The sequence below is a fragment of the Mesoplodon densirostris genome, chromosome 19 (genome assembly GCF_025265405.1).
Source record: "Mesoplodon densirostris isolate mMesDen1 chromosome 19, mMesDen1 primary haplotype, whole genome shotgun sequence".
NCBI classification, from domain to species: domain Eukaryota; kingdom Metazoa; phylum Chordata; class Mammalia; order Artiodactyla; family Ziphiidae; genus Mesoplodon; species Mesoplodon densirostris.
Genome location: NC_082679.1, coordinates 62,382,640 through 62,398,896, shown reverse-complemented (window position 1 = coordinate 62,398,896; position 16,257 = coordinate 62,382,640). Strand labels below are relative to the sequence as shown.

At 59.2% G+C, this 16,257-nt stretch overlaps 1 protein-coding gene across 4 annotated transcripts in view; it reads right to left on the bottom strand.

Moving 5' to 3' along the window:
* Window positions 1–612: 612 nt before the first annotated feature.
* Window positions 613–16,257, bottom strand: part of KIAA0513 (KIAA0513 ortholog) — a 60,142-nt gene continuing 44,497 nt past the window's right edge. For 3 of the 4 annotated variants that reach the window (XM_060084259.1, XM_060084257.1, XM_060084258.1), the window contains 7 exons: window positions 15,131–15,335; window positions 14,382–14,422; window positions 13,859–13,937; window positions 12,139–12,216; window positions 8,021–8,101; window positions 7,485–7,579; window positions 613–1,121 (listed from right to left, as the gene is read on the bottom strand). In XM_060084259.1, the coding sequence (XP_059940242.1) occupies window positions 1,066–1,121; window positions 7,485–7,579; window positions 8,021–8,101; window positions 12,139–12,216; window positions 13,859–13,937; window positions 14,382–14,422; window positions 15,131–15,335 (635 nt within the window). In that variant the 3' untranslated portion in view covers window positions 613–1,065. Of the gene's footprint in view, window positions 1,122–1,225; window positions 6,498–7,484; window positions 7,580–8,020; window positions 8,102–12,138; window positions 12,217–13,858; window positions 13,938–14,381; window positions 14,423–15,130; window positions 15,336–16,257 lie in introns of those variants that run through there. The other variant, XM_060084260.1, reaches the window with a different exon arrangement.

The following is a 16,257-nucleotide window of genomic DNA, read 5'->3' as shown; positions in this document are numbered from 1 at the left end:
AATTGTTTAAATTTCTTTTATATTTAGTGTCATGAATTTTGAAGAATATGTTTTAAATGGATTCCTATAAAATTTAGAGAGAAGTTTGGTCGTTTTTCTTTTTCCTTAAATGGGCAGGACCCTTCCTACAGGTACAGCTCCCAGGTTGATTTATTTCCTCATCGGGACGAGGAGGAAAGAGATTGGAGTGAGAAGCACGTTTGCATTTCTCGCAGGAACCACCTCGGGTGGGTGATGCTTTCCCTCCCATTATATGGATGAAGAAACTGAGGTTCAAAGAAAAATTTGGCAAAAGGCACGCAGTGGGTTGGTGGGGAGGTAGAACGGGACCCAGGCTTCTTCCCAGGGCCACCCCACCCCGTGTTCTTCAGGGTCCTTGCTGCCTTCCGCTGCTGGACTCTCCTGGCACCAGAGGAAAAGTCAGTTGTGAAGGCTTCTACCACCCGGGCCGGTCCTCCAGGCTGGGTGGGAGAACCAGAGACAGGGCGGTTCGGCCCCCGCCCCACTGAGCATCAGGGCACATACCCCATCTCAGGTGGCCAGGCCAGGGCTGGGGGACCTGCCTGCACCTTCTCCCTGGGAACCATCCCACCCAAGGCCCCTGGAACTGAGTCCACTGCTCCGGGTACCAAGGACACTTCTTCTAGGCCCTGTGCTGGTCCTCAGGCTCACCTCCCAGATCTGTTAGTCTGGAGACTTAGAACATGGCTATTGACCTCTTATAATCAGAAAAAAAGCAAGCCTAACATTTCACAAAATACGTCTGTCAAACCAACTTGTAAGGGATGATGAAGGTGTCCTGTGTGTGTCAGGCAGGGGTGGTAATTGCGATCTACTCACAGCCCCCCGACTCCCAAAAGCAAGAAGTGAGGTGGCTGAGGCTCAAAGGCAAGACCAAGATATCAGCTGGAAGGGCTGGAGGCATCCTGGAGGCCAAGGCCCCTCCGTTCACTAACACACCCCCGGCGGTAACTCAGCGGACTCTCCCTCTGCCCATCGGTTTGGCCATGACACGCACACACGTCTGCACAAGACCCAGCTTCTCAGCCTAAGTGGGGAGAACGTCTATTTGACCCTCGAAAAAGGTGTTTTCTCTGTCGTCACTGAGAAGATTGCAAATTCTGTAAAAAAAAAAAAAAAAAAAAAATGTGCTCACGGACATGTGAAAACAAAAATTCAACAGACTGACTTCTTTTTTTTAAGATAATTTATTTCAGTTTCTGCCTTCTGACAATCTGAGGTGAAATATATAGACGGTTTTTTTTTTTTTTTCACAGGAAACAGCTTTGATTTGATTTTAGCACTGTTCTGAGAGCTCGACCTTGAAACTTTCTCTACCTGAAAACACAGTTTGTAGAACAACGCCTCGTGGGACACGAAACTGCGTAAGTGTACATATAACACACCTGCATCACAGACCCCGACTTCTGGGCCACTAAGGGCAATGCGTGGATATGGCCAAGGCAAATTCAGGTCCGAGACCAACGGGTGGGAGAGAAACAGGGGATGCACGTGGGAGACCCTCCTGAAGCCCCAGAGGCCACAGTTAGAACCATGAAGCTCTCAAGCTGACACGTCTTAAGGGGAGGTACCTGCCATTTGAGTTCGAGCCTTTCCTACTGTTCAAATGATCAGCCCGTCCATCTCAAGGCATCCACGGGAACCTAAGCAAGCCTCCAGCACAGGGACAGATCAGGGCCCACATATGCAGCCTGTGTGTTGGAACAGGGCCTGCTGAGCACTACTTCCCTTTCATTTTCGCGAGTGCGCCATCCAGGACCAAGGTGGGGACAAGCACAGCCCCCCAGGGTCCGAGGGGCGTCACCAGCAGGAGCCCTCCTTCCAGCTCAGCGACCCCGTCGGTGCTGCTCAGGAGGGCGCCGAGCGACAGCGCCCCGGTCTGACCCTGCAGGACAAGCGAGGATGCAGGGTCACCCCTGCCTGCACAGAGGTCCTGCGGGAAGTGACGGGAAGACGGGCAAACCCAGACCGTCCTGACTCACTCTTGGAAATGACGAGGTGTTCCTTCTCCAACAGTAACCAAGAACTCTGGAGCAGGAGCAGTGTCCCCTTGACTCCTGGGGACACAGCCAGGGGGAACGTTCCCCCCGCAACCCTTCACTCATCTCAAGCGCAGACAGACCAGCCAACTCAGGGACACAGGCCAGTGCCAGGACACCGAGGGATAAGGTGGGCCGGCCGGCCGAGGTGCTTGCTGGGGAGGGACTGCAGGGAGATGGTGGCAGGACGAGGCCGGGGGGGCCGGCCACGCGGAGGGTCTTGGCGTTGAGGGTGCTCCTGGGTGGGAACCATCTGGAGAACCCACACAGGCCTGTTCCCGGCCGCCGGGCGACAAGGACGTACTGGGACACGTGACTTGACTAAGGCCTGACTCCAGCCCAGGTCTGAACGTCGCACACCAGCCAGTTAGGGGGTACTCGTCACCGATGCCATTCCCCTGTATGAACTCAGCTTCAAAGGCTTTCCTAGCGAAACTCACCCTCAAGAATCGTAAAAAGGGATCAGTGATTTGCAGGAAGACGGAGAGATGGCTGAGTGGCTGGAACAGTGGTTCAAGGAAACTAAAAGGCCGGGGTGGGTGGGGCGCTGCGAGAAGAACCCCGGGACCGAGGGGCCGTGGGCCCCCAGCCCCGCAGCTCTGCTTGTGGCTGAGGAAGAGAGTGGCCAGGGGGTGACCAGCCTGGGACCGCCCGGCTACTCCCCCTCCCCCGAGGCTGGTGCTGGGCCCTTCCCCGCTTCCCAAGCTCCCTAACTGTTCTGGCAAATGACTCAGGCCCCTGGCTGCCCAGCTGCCGCAGCTGTAGGTGATTTGGCCGTACAGCTGACCTAACCGCACCGACCTGCTGGGGTCCTCCTGGAAAGCCAACTCATCGGGGTGCAGCAACGCCCAGGAAGGTCAGGCTTGTAGCTGCAGCCCTGACTGCTGGTCACGGTCACCTGGGTTCAACAAAACTCCTCGCAAGCCCCTCTGTGGCGTGAACACTGCGCTTCTCACACTGGGAGGCTGCAATACCAAGTACTCTGGGTGAGAAATTAACCCACTTAAAACAGCAGACGGAAAAGCAAGCCTCAAGGCTGCCACCTTCTCTCCACAGCAATGAACTTCACCGTCTAACTGGGCAGGGGGAGGTGAGTACAGGTTCCACTGGTTCCATCTCCCGGGAAGGAGGAAAGAGAAAGGTCAGGCGGCACCTCTGACTCCAGTCCTGGGTCTCTGCCCTAAACCCAGCGTGGGGCTTGCCCGTGACCCTGACCGTCCCGGGTTTCACTGGAGCACAAAACTCGCCAATTGGACTCTCTCCAGCCCTCCTTTTGGCAACTTAAGAGCTCCTAGGTCTGCTTTTTTCCCCTTCTGGCAATAGGAAAATCATGGTCTACTCCCTTTCACTGTACAAAGAACTTACAATATCAGAACTTGGTTCTCCTGCCTTTGATTAAACGCGCGCACACAGTTGATATGATCTGAATACTAGCACAGCCCTTAAACATTTAACAACATTGCTAAAACCGCAACACAGGCTGAAGACGTACAAAGCCACATCTCGACATCATCCTATTTCCAAAGCAGAGTACTTTTTACCTGGGAGAATTAGCTGGTTTTGGCTCATTACAATGCACACAGCCCTGAAGGGCAGACAGCAGGAGACTGAAATGCCACTGCTAACGCAGGCCTTCGAAGCTCCTGGCTTGGGACCCTGAACCTGCCGGGACTGGAAACTCTCCTCGTGGACATGACCCAACGCTTCCTGCCCCGAGCCTAAGGGTCCTGAGTTTATAAGGAGGGCCACCAGAGCTTTCTCCAAAGCCTCCTGTGTGTACGGCGGGGTGAGACTTCTCCACGCTCGGACCTGACGGCCCGCCCTGTGTCTGTCTGCGCTGAGCAGGCCTCGGAGGGAAGACAGTGTCACAGAGAGAGGAAACGTCAGCAAGGCAAGCTGCCGGCTCCTGCTAGGGACGCCGTGCGTCCTCCGGGTGACAGTGGCCAGACACTCCGAGGTGAAATGCTCGGCCAAAGGCAGACGCCACCAGGACACAGCAGGGCAGCCTCAGAGCCACCCCGACATCGGTCACTCCACGAGGCCCACGGTCTCCGGCAGTGTCCCCTCGTGGGGCTGAAAGCGACAGGCAGGACTTCTGGGGTCAGGCTCCACTCTTAGGAGCTAGAGTTACACAAACAAGGGGAGGGGAAAAAACCCAAAGCAACCCTTGCTTCTAGCTTCAACTGCTATTTCAAGAGGACTGTATGGAAAAAAAAGGTCTCAAGATCATCTGGAAGTTAAAGTGCCTGGAAAAGCCCAAAGAAGTCAAAGCTGCATTTCCTTCCAAGGCTGCAGGGGCCCTCCCGCCCCACCCTGGGGGGAGAGAGCCGCCAGCTCCCCAGCAACCCTGGGAAGACCCAGAACCTACTATCTCCCTCCAGAAATCAGACTGGATAGAACGTCCGTACAAAAATCTTCTATGTACAAGGATAAGTCATTTGGGCACCTTAGAATAAAATCTTAACGCATTTCAACTAACCACTAAGAAAGCCAACGACACACAGCCACCGCGGGAGAGTCCTGCGAGGGCACGTGGCCCTGCTCTTACGGGGGGTGGGGGGAGCACAGCACACCCAGGGGTTGTGGTTGAACGTCTCAGGAGGGGCTGCATTATCTTCAGGAGGCACTGGAGGAGGGGCCCACAGTCAGCTGGATGTTATGCAAACTGGCGACACAGATGTGCTTTGTTTAGTGACATGGCCAGAGAGGCTGCCACCACCACACACACACACACACACACACACGCATGCACGCGCGCCATTGCGAAAACAGCAGGGTTTCTGAGGCCCCAGCCCCCCAGGTCTCCTGGAGGAGCAGCTCACGCCGGCGCGCTCGGGTCCTGCCGTGTTTCCCGTCATCTCTCTTACGATCACCTGGATGTGCGTTTCTCGGCTCAACCAATGCACGCTCTGCTCTGGAACATTCCAGGGAGGCATCCCCCACGAGGGGAACCTTGGAGGGCTGGAGGGCTGGGTATCAGGCGTATGTTTGTCATGCTGGAGGAGGTGCAGCAGGCACACGGGACGAAGGATCAAGGCGAGAAGGAGAGAGCCCCGCTGGCCTCGTCAAGGTCAGCGCCCAAGAGCTGGGGCTGGGGCGGGGGAGCCGGGCTCGCCAGGGCAGCTGGGAGGCTGGAGGCCTGCTGGCCAGACTGCGGTCCCTCGGGCTGGTCAGCTGTGCCTGGTACAAACCTGGGGGGAAGAGCCCCGATTCCCGGCACCTGAGACGGCGAGGGGGTGTCTGCAGAGTCTGCAGGAAAGTGGTCCAAGGGCTCGGGTGGCGGAAGGTACAGGCTTCCCCAGGCGGCCGGGGTGGAGGGCCCGACCCTCCGAAGCCCCCGCTACCCAGCCTCACACAGTCACCGCCAGAAGCGGCCTCTGCCACGGTGCCTGTAACACTGACACAGATTCTTTTGTCTTTTTTGAAATAAAGAGCAGCACTGTTTGCTTTCAGAAAGGGCGGTTGTCTTGAAGCTGCTGAAGAAGCTTCTCTTGTCTGTGCTTCATCACGGGACTGATAGCCCCAAGCTACTCCCAGGGAGCAAGGGGCGGAAGCTTCTCCACTCCAGAAGGAAGCTGTTGGCTGAGCGAGAACATCTCAGACGGCCTGACACAGACACCTGAGTGCTACGTGGGTCCAACACAGCCACTTGGAGCCGTGCCGTCTCCCGGCGCCCACACCCCTGACTGTGGCCGGGCCTTCTGCAGCCGGGAAAGCACGTCCTCTGCCCCGGTCTCTCTCCCGTCCTGGAGTAGGGGGTGTCCCTCTCCTCCTGGAGCTTCCTGGGACTCCAGTCCCTGCTGCACGGAGAGGGGACCCGGGAAAGAGCCACACCAGCCATGGACCGACACTCAGAGGCCCCCGCCCCCTCTGCTTGGTCCCGGCTCAGCAGGAACCCCACTGTGGGAGGAACCCAACCCCACCCTGCCAGGGGCCCCCGGTCATCCCTCCTGACTGCCCTGTGTCACTGGCGTGTGCCACCCCACAGCTGCCCTGCCCCACCCTCCCACGGGCGCCCCAGCCTCTCCCGCAGGAGGCTACGATGGACGCCGGCCCATTGTGGACCCAGCATCCTCCCTCCTGCGCCCCCTCGGTCCCACGTCGCAGGTCTGCCACTCGGGGATATGGACAGTCACCTCGGTGCTAGCTGTGTAATCCCAGGGACACTTTGGCACGCAGATGGGGGAGCAGACACAGGCAGAGGGGAGGCAGGGAAAACAGGCAACCAGATTCTTCTAACCGCTCGTTCTAGGGCGGCGTGGGGCGGCTCTGGGTGCAGCCAATGTCATGCGGGGGCGGGGTGTGTGTGTGACAGCCAGCCGTGGGCCCGGGAGGGAGGCGCGCACCCACAGTCCTCCTGGGGGAGCCTCGGGCCACCTCCCGAGGCCTACTCGGCGGCCATCTGCTCGATGTGGTCGCTCAGTAGCTTGTACTGCTCTGGAAGAGAAAACAAGTTATTCCTCGTGAGAGAGACGGCGACACGGACAGGCAGGTCCTTCTCATTCGGGGTGATAACAAAGCAGGCCCTCCCGGGCATGGTGGGTGTGGGCTTCTGAAGGTGTGCCCTTGGCCTGGCAGTGGGCTCCTTGGAACCAGGATGCATCTTCCCATGGCCATGATGCTCCAGAGGGCAGCCCCGCAGGCCCCCAGGAAGCCTGGTGTGGGCGGAAGAACCCTATCCCGGGAGCCAGGCGTGGGTCCTGGAGGCCACGCAGGGGTCACGTGGTGGACGGGACAGTGTTCTTGCCCTGTGATGAGTGGTGGGGCTGGTGACAGCACTTTGAGATTGCCCAGGGGCACCTCCTGAGGCCACCTGTCCTTGGCCCTCATTAACTTGGTCCAGGATGGAGTTTTATTTGTAAACAATATTGATCTGTACCAATCTATGTCTAAGTGGAAGACTTTTCAGGGGACAAGGAGGAAGCATCTTGCAGCACGTGGGATGACGCATAAAGGCCAGCTGTCGATCAGGGAAGCTGACATCAGCAACGTGTCTCCTTCCGTTACAGAAGTTAGAGATGCTGGAAAGACCTCAAGACCCCCGCCGCTCCCCCAAGACCTCCAGCAGCAGTGTCATTCAAGGAGCGAAGGCAGGCCACGTGGTGGCCGTTTAGAAGGAGGGGCAACTCAGGGCCAGAGTCTGCCCATTTTCAAGGTCAGAGTCTGAGCACCAAGTTATATCTTTTCCTGGGCCCTGTCTGTAAGCACTGACCTGGTGGGCCCTGCACCATCCTGCCCCACATGGGCAAGCCCTACCTAGCACAACTGGGTCTCCAAGTGGAAGGAAAAGTGCCCCACGCACGCAGGCGGACAGGAACGTTTCATGTCCCATGTGTAATTACAGCAGGGACCGTCCTCCGAGCGGGTGGGGACTCCAGCATGCGGCGCACTGGCCCCCAAAACCCCGGCCCCGCCGCCACTCACCCTCGTCCAGGTTGCCGATCACCGCCTGCTTCTTCAGAAAGTCGTTGCACAGCTTCTTGTTCAGCCCGAACGCCAGCATGTTGTGCGTGAACGTGCTGGGGGGGGGCGGAACACGGCCGTGAGCTGGCACCCCTCCCGCCTCCAGAGGGGAAGGGAGCCGGGGCCCGACATGCAGCCCACCAGGCCGGGGAATCGACAGAAAGATGTAAAACCAAATCGCCTCATCGGCCAGCCTTGCTCACCATGAAACTGTGTTAGGGGCGGACTGATTAGGAACCGGAGTCAAGGCCAAATGGAGTGAATCGTGTGCTTCTGAGCCGTTTAAGAACGCACAGTGGTGGTGACACTGAGTCAGGGATGTGTGACATCATAAGGGTGGCGCTCCCCCAGCAGAGCCCCCGGGTAGGAGCGTCTCACCCGGAGGCCCCTCCTCACACCGCCCTGCTTGCTCATCTCCTGGGTGACCCGGGGTGGGCGTGGGCCCCGTCCGGGTCACGGGGCGGGGTGGGGGGTGGCAGGCTGGCCCTGGCGCTCACCCCAGCTGCCCGAAGGTGATGTTCTCGTTGAACCGCAGGCTATCGTCCCGCTCCTCCTGGGTCATGTGGCACCACCTCTCTCTGCAAGCACAGGAGGGGCAGTGGAGGGGCTTCAGAGCCCACATCCCTGCCGCTTGGCCCTCCCCTGCTCTGACCCACAGGTGCTGGCCTCCCTGACAGAGAGGGGACACCTCTGCCGAAGGGCTGTTGGCGCTGCTTCTAGGAAGCCTGCCCGAAGGCTGCCCCTCTGCCTGGGGGCCCGAGGCCCACACTCATCAGCTTCTCCTGGCAGAGACAAGGCTCAGGACCCAGAGACAGTGTGCGCTTAGCGGCTGCCCGGAACATTCTCCAGGAGACGAGAACGCTGCCCCCACACCCTTCTCTAAGGCTCCAGGACAACAGAGGCCGAGGCCCATGTCACCGGCGGGGAGGCGCGCCGAGAAGCTGGCGGAGCAGGGGCCAGGAGCCCAGCGAGGAGGCCCTGGGCCCCACGCTGTGTGCAGGCCCGAGGCTCTCCGGCGGGGGTCTGCGGCCTCTGGCCACATGCTGCCCGCCAGGCCGGCCCACCTCCGCCGCTCACTCTGCTTGCAGGCTGCCTCGTAGGGCGCGGGGACGGGCCCGTCAGCGCAGTGAAGACGGCAAAGAGCCTCTAAGCAAAGCTGGGAAACCCAACGAGGAGGGACCACAGCCTGTGTGGCTCCACATGCTCTCCGTGAAGGAGCACACGGCTCAGGGTTCGGGCAGGGAAGGTGCTCTTTTGGGCTCTTTTTGAGCTCGGTGTCCCTGAGTGAGAGCGAACGCCGCCCGGTCCTGCAGGGCGTCAGCCCCTCCCCTTATGGCCGAGCACCCTTGTCCCCAGTGGCCCAGGACCGTAAGCCACTGCACCACTCCACCTCCACCACCCCGGGGCACGGGAGCCGCGTGCGTGGCCACCTGAGAAGTGAGCAGATGCCTATTTCCCCTTAAAAATTACACTCTGGACAAGCAGTCTGACTAAAACAGGGCTGAGAGGAAAAAGACAAAAGAGAAGGGAGAGAAGAGGCAGTATTAGGGGGCGAGGGGTCAGGGCGATGGAGAAGCTGAAAGAAGAGGAACAGAACCAACAATCGACTCTTAACTCCTCTCCCCCCTCCCAGCCCAGGGAGGCCACGGGTGCCGCTGCAGCTGAGGGAGCCACGGGACACCAGGGCGGCACTGTCAGTCTCCCAGTCTCCTCATGCTGACAGGACACCCACGAAGATACCTGGAACATGCTTCCAGGCACTATGCTAATCCCATGCCATGTTCCTTCCCATCCTTCTTCCCTGAGTGGTGACCCTTAGAATGGTCCAGGCACATAAACTCCCACACCACCGCCAGGCTCGCTGGGTACAGGTGCGCAGGTTGTGCACTGCACAACCCCAGACCACGTGGAAGTGGCCCCCTTGCAGTCGTGCAGCACAGCAGCCCTGACCCAGATGAGGAGGTGAGTCTTCTTGCTGTGGCGAGGACTAGAGTTGGGACATTTTATCTGATCTCTGAAGAAACAGGTAGAAGGTCATTTGGGATCAGGGGATGCCTACCAACAAATCAATTCCTTAAAATTGAGTTCAACACCCAATACTGGTCGAGGTCTAATACCACCGGAGGGCAGATCGTGTGTCTAAACTGCCACAGTGGGAATTCGGATGTGCCCAGCAGCTTACAGAACAGGAAGCCTCCTGAAAAGGGGACACTTCTGCCTCTGAGCACAGAGAGGGTGCTGATGGTGCAGTCGGCAGAGTCTGCCAAAGAGGAATCATGCTGGAGGCACAAGGTGGCCCAAGGACCCAGAGCCAACCCCCGGCCCCCAATCTTGGGGTGTCCTGGGGGCCAGATCTGGGATGTGCATGGCCAGACCACATCTGGTCTGGGTGAGGAGGCCTGTGAGGCCCAGAGGCTCACTTCCCCTCGTGGGGCTCAGAGGTCATGATGCTCCAGCCCTGTCGGGCCTCGGCTGTGGTGCTGGCAAGCCTTGCTCCAGGAAGGCTGGTTAATTACACACACACACCCGCCCCCCAGAGAGTCTGTGGGAACTTGGGGGCTTCTTAGGAACGGAGGTAGCTGCCATGCCTAAATGCTCCTTTTAAAGCCACAATAAGGCTGCATTAACAAAAACAAGATTTCTCATAAAACAATAAGCACTAAAAATACATCACTGATTAAAGGAAGCATGCTTTGGGAAATTTCCACCAAATTAAAAAAAAGCACTGAATCAGAAACTATATTTTGAATAGGCAGGCCTTTCACTCTAAAAATATCTTAACCAAGATATCGAACACATATCAAGTTCAAACAATTGAAGTCAGACCCCACCGTGGGCTCTCAGGAAATAGCCTGTTCTAGACCTTTGTCTTCAGGGGACCCCCTCACACACACAGGCCTCACATCACACAGTGGCCAGGGGGAGGAAGCAGCTGTCCTTCCTCCGGGACCCCCCAGACCTGTCAGAGTGGGCAAGGGTCTGCCAGAGCCCGCAGGCCCCTAGGCATGACTGCAGGGACAGGTCCTCTGGCCCGACCTGCGGCTCCTGAGCCCGGCTCAATGACCGAACGGACAACAAGGGAACCCAAGGGTGTGGTTTCAGGGTCCGCTGGGAGGGCCAGAGTGGCCCATGGAGGCTGGACTCGCTCCAGGTCGGAGCTGACCTCCTGGACCTCACTGCCCTCTCCTCTCGGGATGCGCACCGGGCCTCGTGGGGGTCTCGGGGGCCGTGTCTGTCTCCTGACCATTTCGGGGTCTCTATGCTCGGCGAGCTCCCCACTGTCTGTCGCCAGCCTGTCCCAGCACTGGGCCCGCCAGCCGCGAGTCACACCCACGTCTGGTCACACCCCACTCCCCTCCGACCCAGCGGCCCCGGAAGGGCCCCCGCACTGTCCATGGACAGTCACGTGGACACACACCTCTTCTTCTCCTCCTCTCCAGCATCCCCTCTGGAGCGGCAGCAGAAACAGGTAAACAGAGGAACACGTCAAAGTCATGCAAGATATGTGGATGGAAAAGAGAGCAAGCGCGGAAGGAGGGTTATCACAGCGGAGACGGATATGGAGATGGGGTTCCAGGGGGCGGTGGCCCAGGAGTCTGAGAGCAAAGCAACACGAGGATCCCCCTCGCCTACAGGCACCTCCTGCATCTGCGACTCCCAGAAGGGCGGAGAACTCTCTCTCTAGAATCCTGAGGAACATTCCAGCATCGCTTCCTCTCCACGTGCTCCCCTGCCTTCCTGGGACACACAGCCACAGCAGGCCGCCGTGGGGTACAAGGCAGGTCATCCCGATAGGGTTTACTTCCCCCCAAAAAATGTTTTCACTTAAGATCCCCCAAGTGCTCGTGGACTAAAGCCTTTACCAGCAGGCACCTGCCCTCTCCTGCCGGGAGAAAGGTTAAGGGGTCTCCCCAGGGTCAAAGAAGGCGGGGATTCATTTCATCAACGAGGAGAGACTCACACTTCAAAGTCCCATGACTGGAGGGGCCAACAAGGTGACCCAGGCCTGGAAGGCCACTGCCCCTTCCCCGCCCCGCCGCTGCACACAGCAGGCACCAGCCTTAGCTCACCGCCGTGGCCAGAGAGAGCTGAGCACCCGTGCCCAGCCCTCGCCGCCGCCCAGTGCTTAGTGAACCGGGTTACAAAGGGAGTCTTCCGAAGTGGCAAGACTGCCCTCGGGGAAGCTGCAGCCCAGAGGAGTAAGTTGACGGTAGCGACTGCCCTGCCCAGACGTGAGCCCAGCATCCAGGGTCCCGCGGCAGTGGTCTCAGCTCAGGAGTCTGGAGTCTCACAGAGACAGGCAGAGTGGGTCCGAGGGGGCCCTGTGGGCTTCACTCAGTGGGAGTCTGCATTTCTTAGGAGGGTCAGGCCGAGTCATGCCGGAGCCCCGGGGCAGGAAGCGCTCATGCAAGCTGGGCCCCCCCACCCACGAAGCGGTGCGCCCGGGACCCTTCAGGCAGCTTGCAGGGCACCGGGGCCGCAAGGGGTTGAGGAAGAAACACAGACGCATCGACTCAGCCGTTCTGTCCTCCTGCTTCCTCTTCAGAAATGGGGCAATAAAGCCTCGCCCTGGTCCTCTTCCCTGAGGCCAAGAGGGCCCGGACTTGGCTCCTACCTGGTAGTGGGAGACCGCTTTCTCCTCTCACAGTGGACAGCGTCGAAAAAGGCCGCGTTCCAGAACCTCAGCGTGTGCCTGCAAGACAGACAAGGCCCATGTGCCTTTATCTTAAATGGAGCTGGTTCCCCCACCACCCGGCAAAGTGTCCTGAGGGCATCTGTGCGTCTCTCCCAGGACTCAGCCTGGACTCATCGGGTCAAAGGGGAAGCCGCCACCAGCAGGATGTGGGCGAAGGCCATTTCCCCTTCTCTGTCTCTGGCTGAGGCTCCCAACAGGAAGCACAGGCTTTAAAGGAGACCTGCTTCTCTAGAACAGGGTCTAGGAACATAAATGGGAACCCCCGGCAGGGACAGGCCACGTGCAGAGAGCAAACACATTTATAGCGACACACGAGGAAGAAGCATTCTTCCCGAGGATCAGGGTCAGCAAACCTACGGCACGTGGGCCAAGTCCGGCCTGCTCTCTGTGTAAAGCAAGCTTTATGAGATCACAGCCACACCCCTCCACTTACATCCTGTCCATAGCGGCTTTGGCACTACAGCAATGGAGTGCAGTGGTTGCCTGTAAAGCCTAAAACACTCACCACCCGGCTCTGTACAGAAAAGTGGGGCTGAGCCCTGTTGCGGATGACAAGACAGCAGCTGAGCCTAGAGGGGCCCAAGCTACATCACGGACAGTGGGACCGGGGCTGCTGGACTCCTTCTCCCTGCTTCCCCCCGAGGCTGGCCCTGCAGGGCGGGCCCTCCTCACGGAGGCTTCAGGAGAGCTGCAGCCCAGCCCTGGCCGGCTGCGTGCCTCACACACCCCATTCTGCTGCACCAAGTTCTTCCACCGCCGCTAGACTGTGATCCTCGCGGGAGGGGCACGTCTGACACCCTTTGGGTTCCAGGTGCTACTACACCGCCTACTTGTGAGGAAGTAAAAGCCACCGATGGAGAGGCTTCAGAGGGAAGAGAGCGTCCTCAGAGAAAGACAGAGGGCGAGATGTCCCCTGACCACTGGTCTCCCACTGCAACCACGACCGTCACGTGTGTACATTATTGACACATACAGAACAGCTGTACTAGGATATAAGTCACATACTGTAAAATGCACGCTTTTCAAGTACACAATTCAGTGCGTTTTAGTATATTCACGGAATTGTGCAACCATCGCCACTATCCATCTCCGGGACGTTTTCATCACCGCACTCCCGGCTTCCCCCAGCCCCTGGCAGCCACCAATCTGCCCTGTCTCCAGGGCTTTGCCTCCTGGACACGTTGTGTACATACACTACGTGGTCTTTTGTGTCTGGCCTGGGTCGCGTGGCAGAATGTTGTCCAGGTCCACCCACGTCGTGGCAGGTGTGGGCGCCTCATTCCTTTAGGTGGCTGAGTGACAGCCCACATTTCGTGTATCCACCTCTGGGCTCTTACGAATAACACTGTCATGAACATACGTGCACAGGTTTTTTGCTTGAGTACCTGTTTTCAACTCTTTTCAGTATCTACTCAGGAGTAAAACCGCCGGGGTCATGGGCTAAGACTCTGTTTAACTGCTGCCCGACCATCCTCCGCAGTGGCTGCTGCACGGGACAATCCCACCAGCCGTGTACGAGTTTCCCATTTCCCTGCACCCTGGCCCATCTTTTCTCCTTTGGCTCTCCCAGGGGGCGTGAGTGGCCCTCACTTCTGATGGAGACACGGGTGCTGGTGACTCAGGTCGCGGGTGGCCTTACCAGATGGGCTGCTGCTTCAGGTGTGTGTACAGGTAGATCTTCTCCCCTTTCCTCTCCTCCTCTGGGCTGCACACGGTCACTGCGGGAGGGGGAGGGAGACTGAGCGAGGCAGAACCCCCCCAACCCGGCCCGACTCCAGCGACCCTCCTCCCAGCAGGCACCGCATCATCCCACAGGTCACACAAACATGCAGCGGAAACTCCATGGCACCTGCCCTGCGGCCCTCGGGCCTGGCCCTGAGGACTCCTCCCCAGGGAGGGCCCCGGGAACAGCTCCCCCACCGCTGGGGATACTTTCCTTGACTCCCCTGGGATGAGGAGTTGATCCCCAGAGAGGCGGGTTTTCCGTGGAAAGTCAGTAAGCGGTTAGAGGCCAGAGCAGAGTGCAGTATGACAGCGTCCCCTGCTACGGAGGAGCTGGAGCCCTAGGTGTCCGGGGACCTGCGGCTCCCCGTGGGCTGGACTAAGGCCCCGTGGCACTGCTGTGGCACCGCCCGGCCCCGCGAGCACAGGCAGGCACTCACCCGTCTTCCGCGGCTTCTCCTGGGGCTTGTCCTCTTTCTCCCTTGGGGAGAGAAACCATAGCAGTGACAAAACGACCCAAAGAACCCTGTTACGTTGCTGAAATGGGATGATGCCCATAACCAATGTGTAAATCGAAGGTGGTCTCCTCCGAAAACATGTTTGTGAAGTCAACGCCACATGTACCAACTGCCAGTCTTCTAGAACTGAGATGTGCTGTTCAGCCTTCTTTGTGCCATTTTCTCTGAATCCAAGACTGTCCAGACCAGAGGAGGAATAAAGCCAAGTGGCCTGGTTGTAACCGAGCCGTCAGACGGAACGGCGGGGACCACAGGGTGCCCCTTCTTTGTGGAAGTCTCGGCTCCTGCACTGTTCTGAAGCGGCCCCGCCCCCCGTGGGTCCCCGAGTGGCTGTGGGAACACCGCTGCCCTGGGGCATGCGGCTTCTCTCACGGCAGCGGGAGGCGGGGCGCAGGGAGGGAGTGTAACTCCCCTCCTGCCTACTGATAATTTCTGCACACTCCTCTCCAGTCCTAGAAACGTGGGCCCACGGGGAGCATCCCAGCACATCAGCAAACGGGACAGTGTTTGGAAGCCCCAGAAAACTGGAGGGTGGGGAGGCATCTGCCCCCCGGGAGCAGCTCTCAGGCCCCAGTGACGGCCAAGGGTGTGGAGATGCTCCTGTCACTGGGCCAGGGTGGCCTCCTTGTCACACCCACGGTCGGAGAGGGATGCACGCAGGCGACACTCACTCGCTTCTCCTGGCCAGGGGTCCCTTGGGCTTGGTCTCCAGCCCGAAGAAGCCCTTGACGTTCTCCGTCTTGGCCGACGTGTTCTTCAGAAGCCGCTCGGCGATATCCTTCTTCTCCGCTAACCAGCTGTTGGCCGACTTCAAGTAGGAGTCGATGCTCCCGGCCGGCTTCTCCTTGAACTCGGAGGGGAGCAGGTGTGGTTTACCTGGAGGGAGGGGGAGAGAGCAGGGATGAGAGCCAACTGGAACCACGGAGGCCGGGGCCACCTCCCTCCGCCATCGTCAGACACGGCGGCGGTGGGACGCAAGAGGCTCGGGAGGCCCGTGGGCACACGGAGAGCCGGGGCCCCTGCCCTCTCAGGCGGTCGCTGAGCACCTAGTGTGTACCAGTCAGCCAGGTGCCACCAGGGGCTGCAGAGGAAACAGGCAGGGATCCAGCCCCAAAGAAGCACCAAGTCCAGAAGGCGGGGGAGCAGCGCACACAGGGAGAGTATAAGGTACAAAGTGATGGAGGAAGACACAAGAGTCTCTCCTTGTGGAGGGAGGGGGCGTGCGGATTCCAGACGGCCTGGCTGGCACCTGGGCTGGTCCTGAAACAGGGAGGCCATTGGACGTGGGAGAAAAAGAGGCATGTCCCTTCCTACGGCTGTGCACGGACCGAGGCCCAGGCACCCCGCGGGCCGAGATGTCCCGCCCCAGATCAAAGGGCTCCACGCTGAGGCCATCAGAGCAGCTGCTGCAACAGCGCAGAGCAGCAGGGAGAGGGTGGGCTGCCGAGGTGAGGAGAGGACGAAGCTGAGCTGCAGAGGTAGGGGGTGCATCACAAGCGCCAGCCCACTGGTGCTGCGCTGCCCTGGCCCAGCTCCAGCCCACAGGCAAGCCCTCAGCAACCCTCTCCTCAGGGCGGCCTGAATGAGTGCCAGTGGTCACAGCCCAAGGAGCTTAACACGGGGAGCCCCCCAGCTGCCCCCAGCTGCGATTCACCAGGAGGCCCCAGGGCCACGAGCCCGAAAAGCTCAACCCACACTCTGCCCCAGACCCCGGGCTGCTCCAGGTCACCCCCGTCCACAGCTGACCCTGTGTCACATTTGGCCAGAACGTGAGACGCTGTCCTGTGTCTACCCTGCA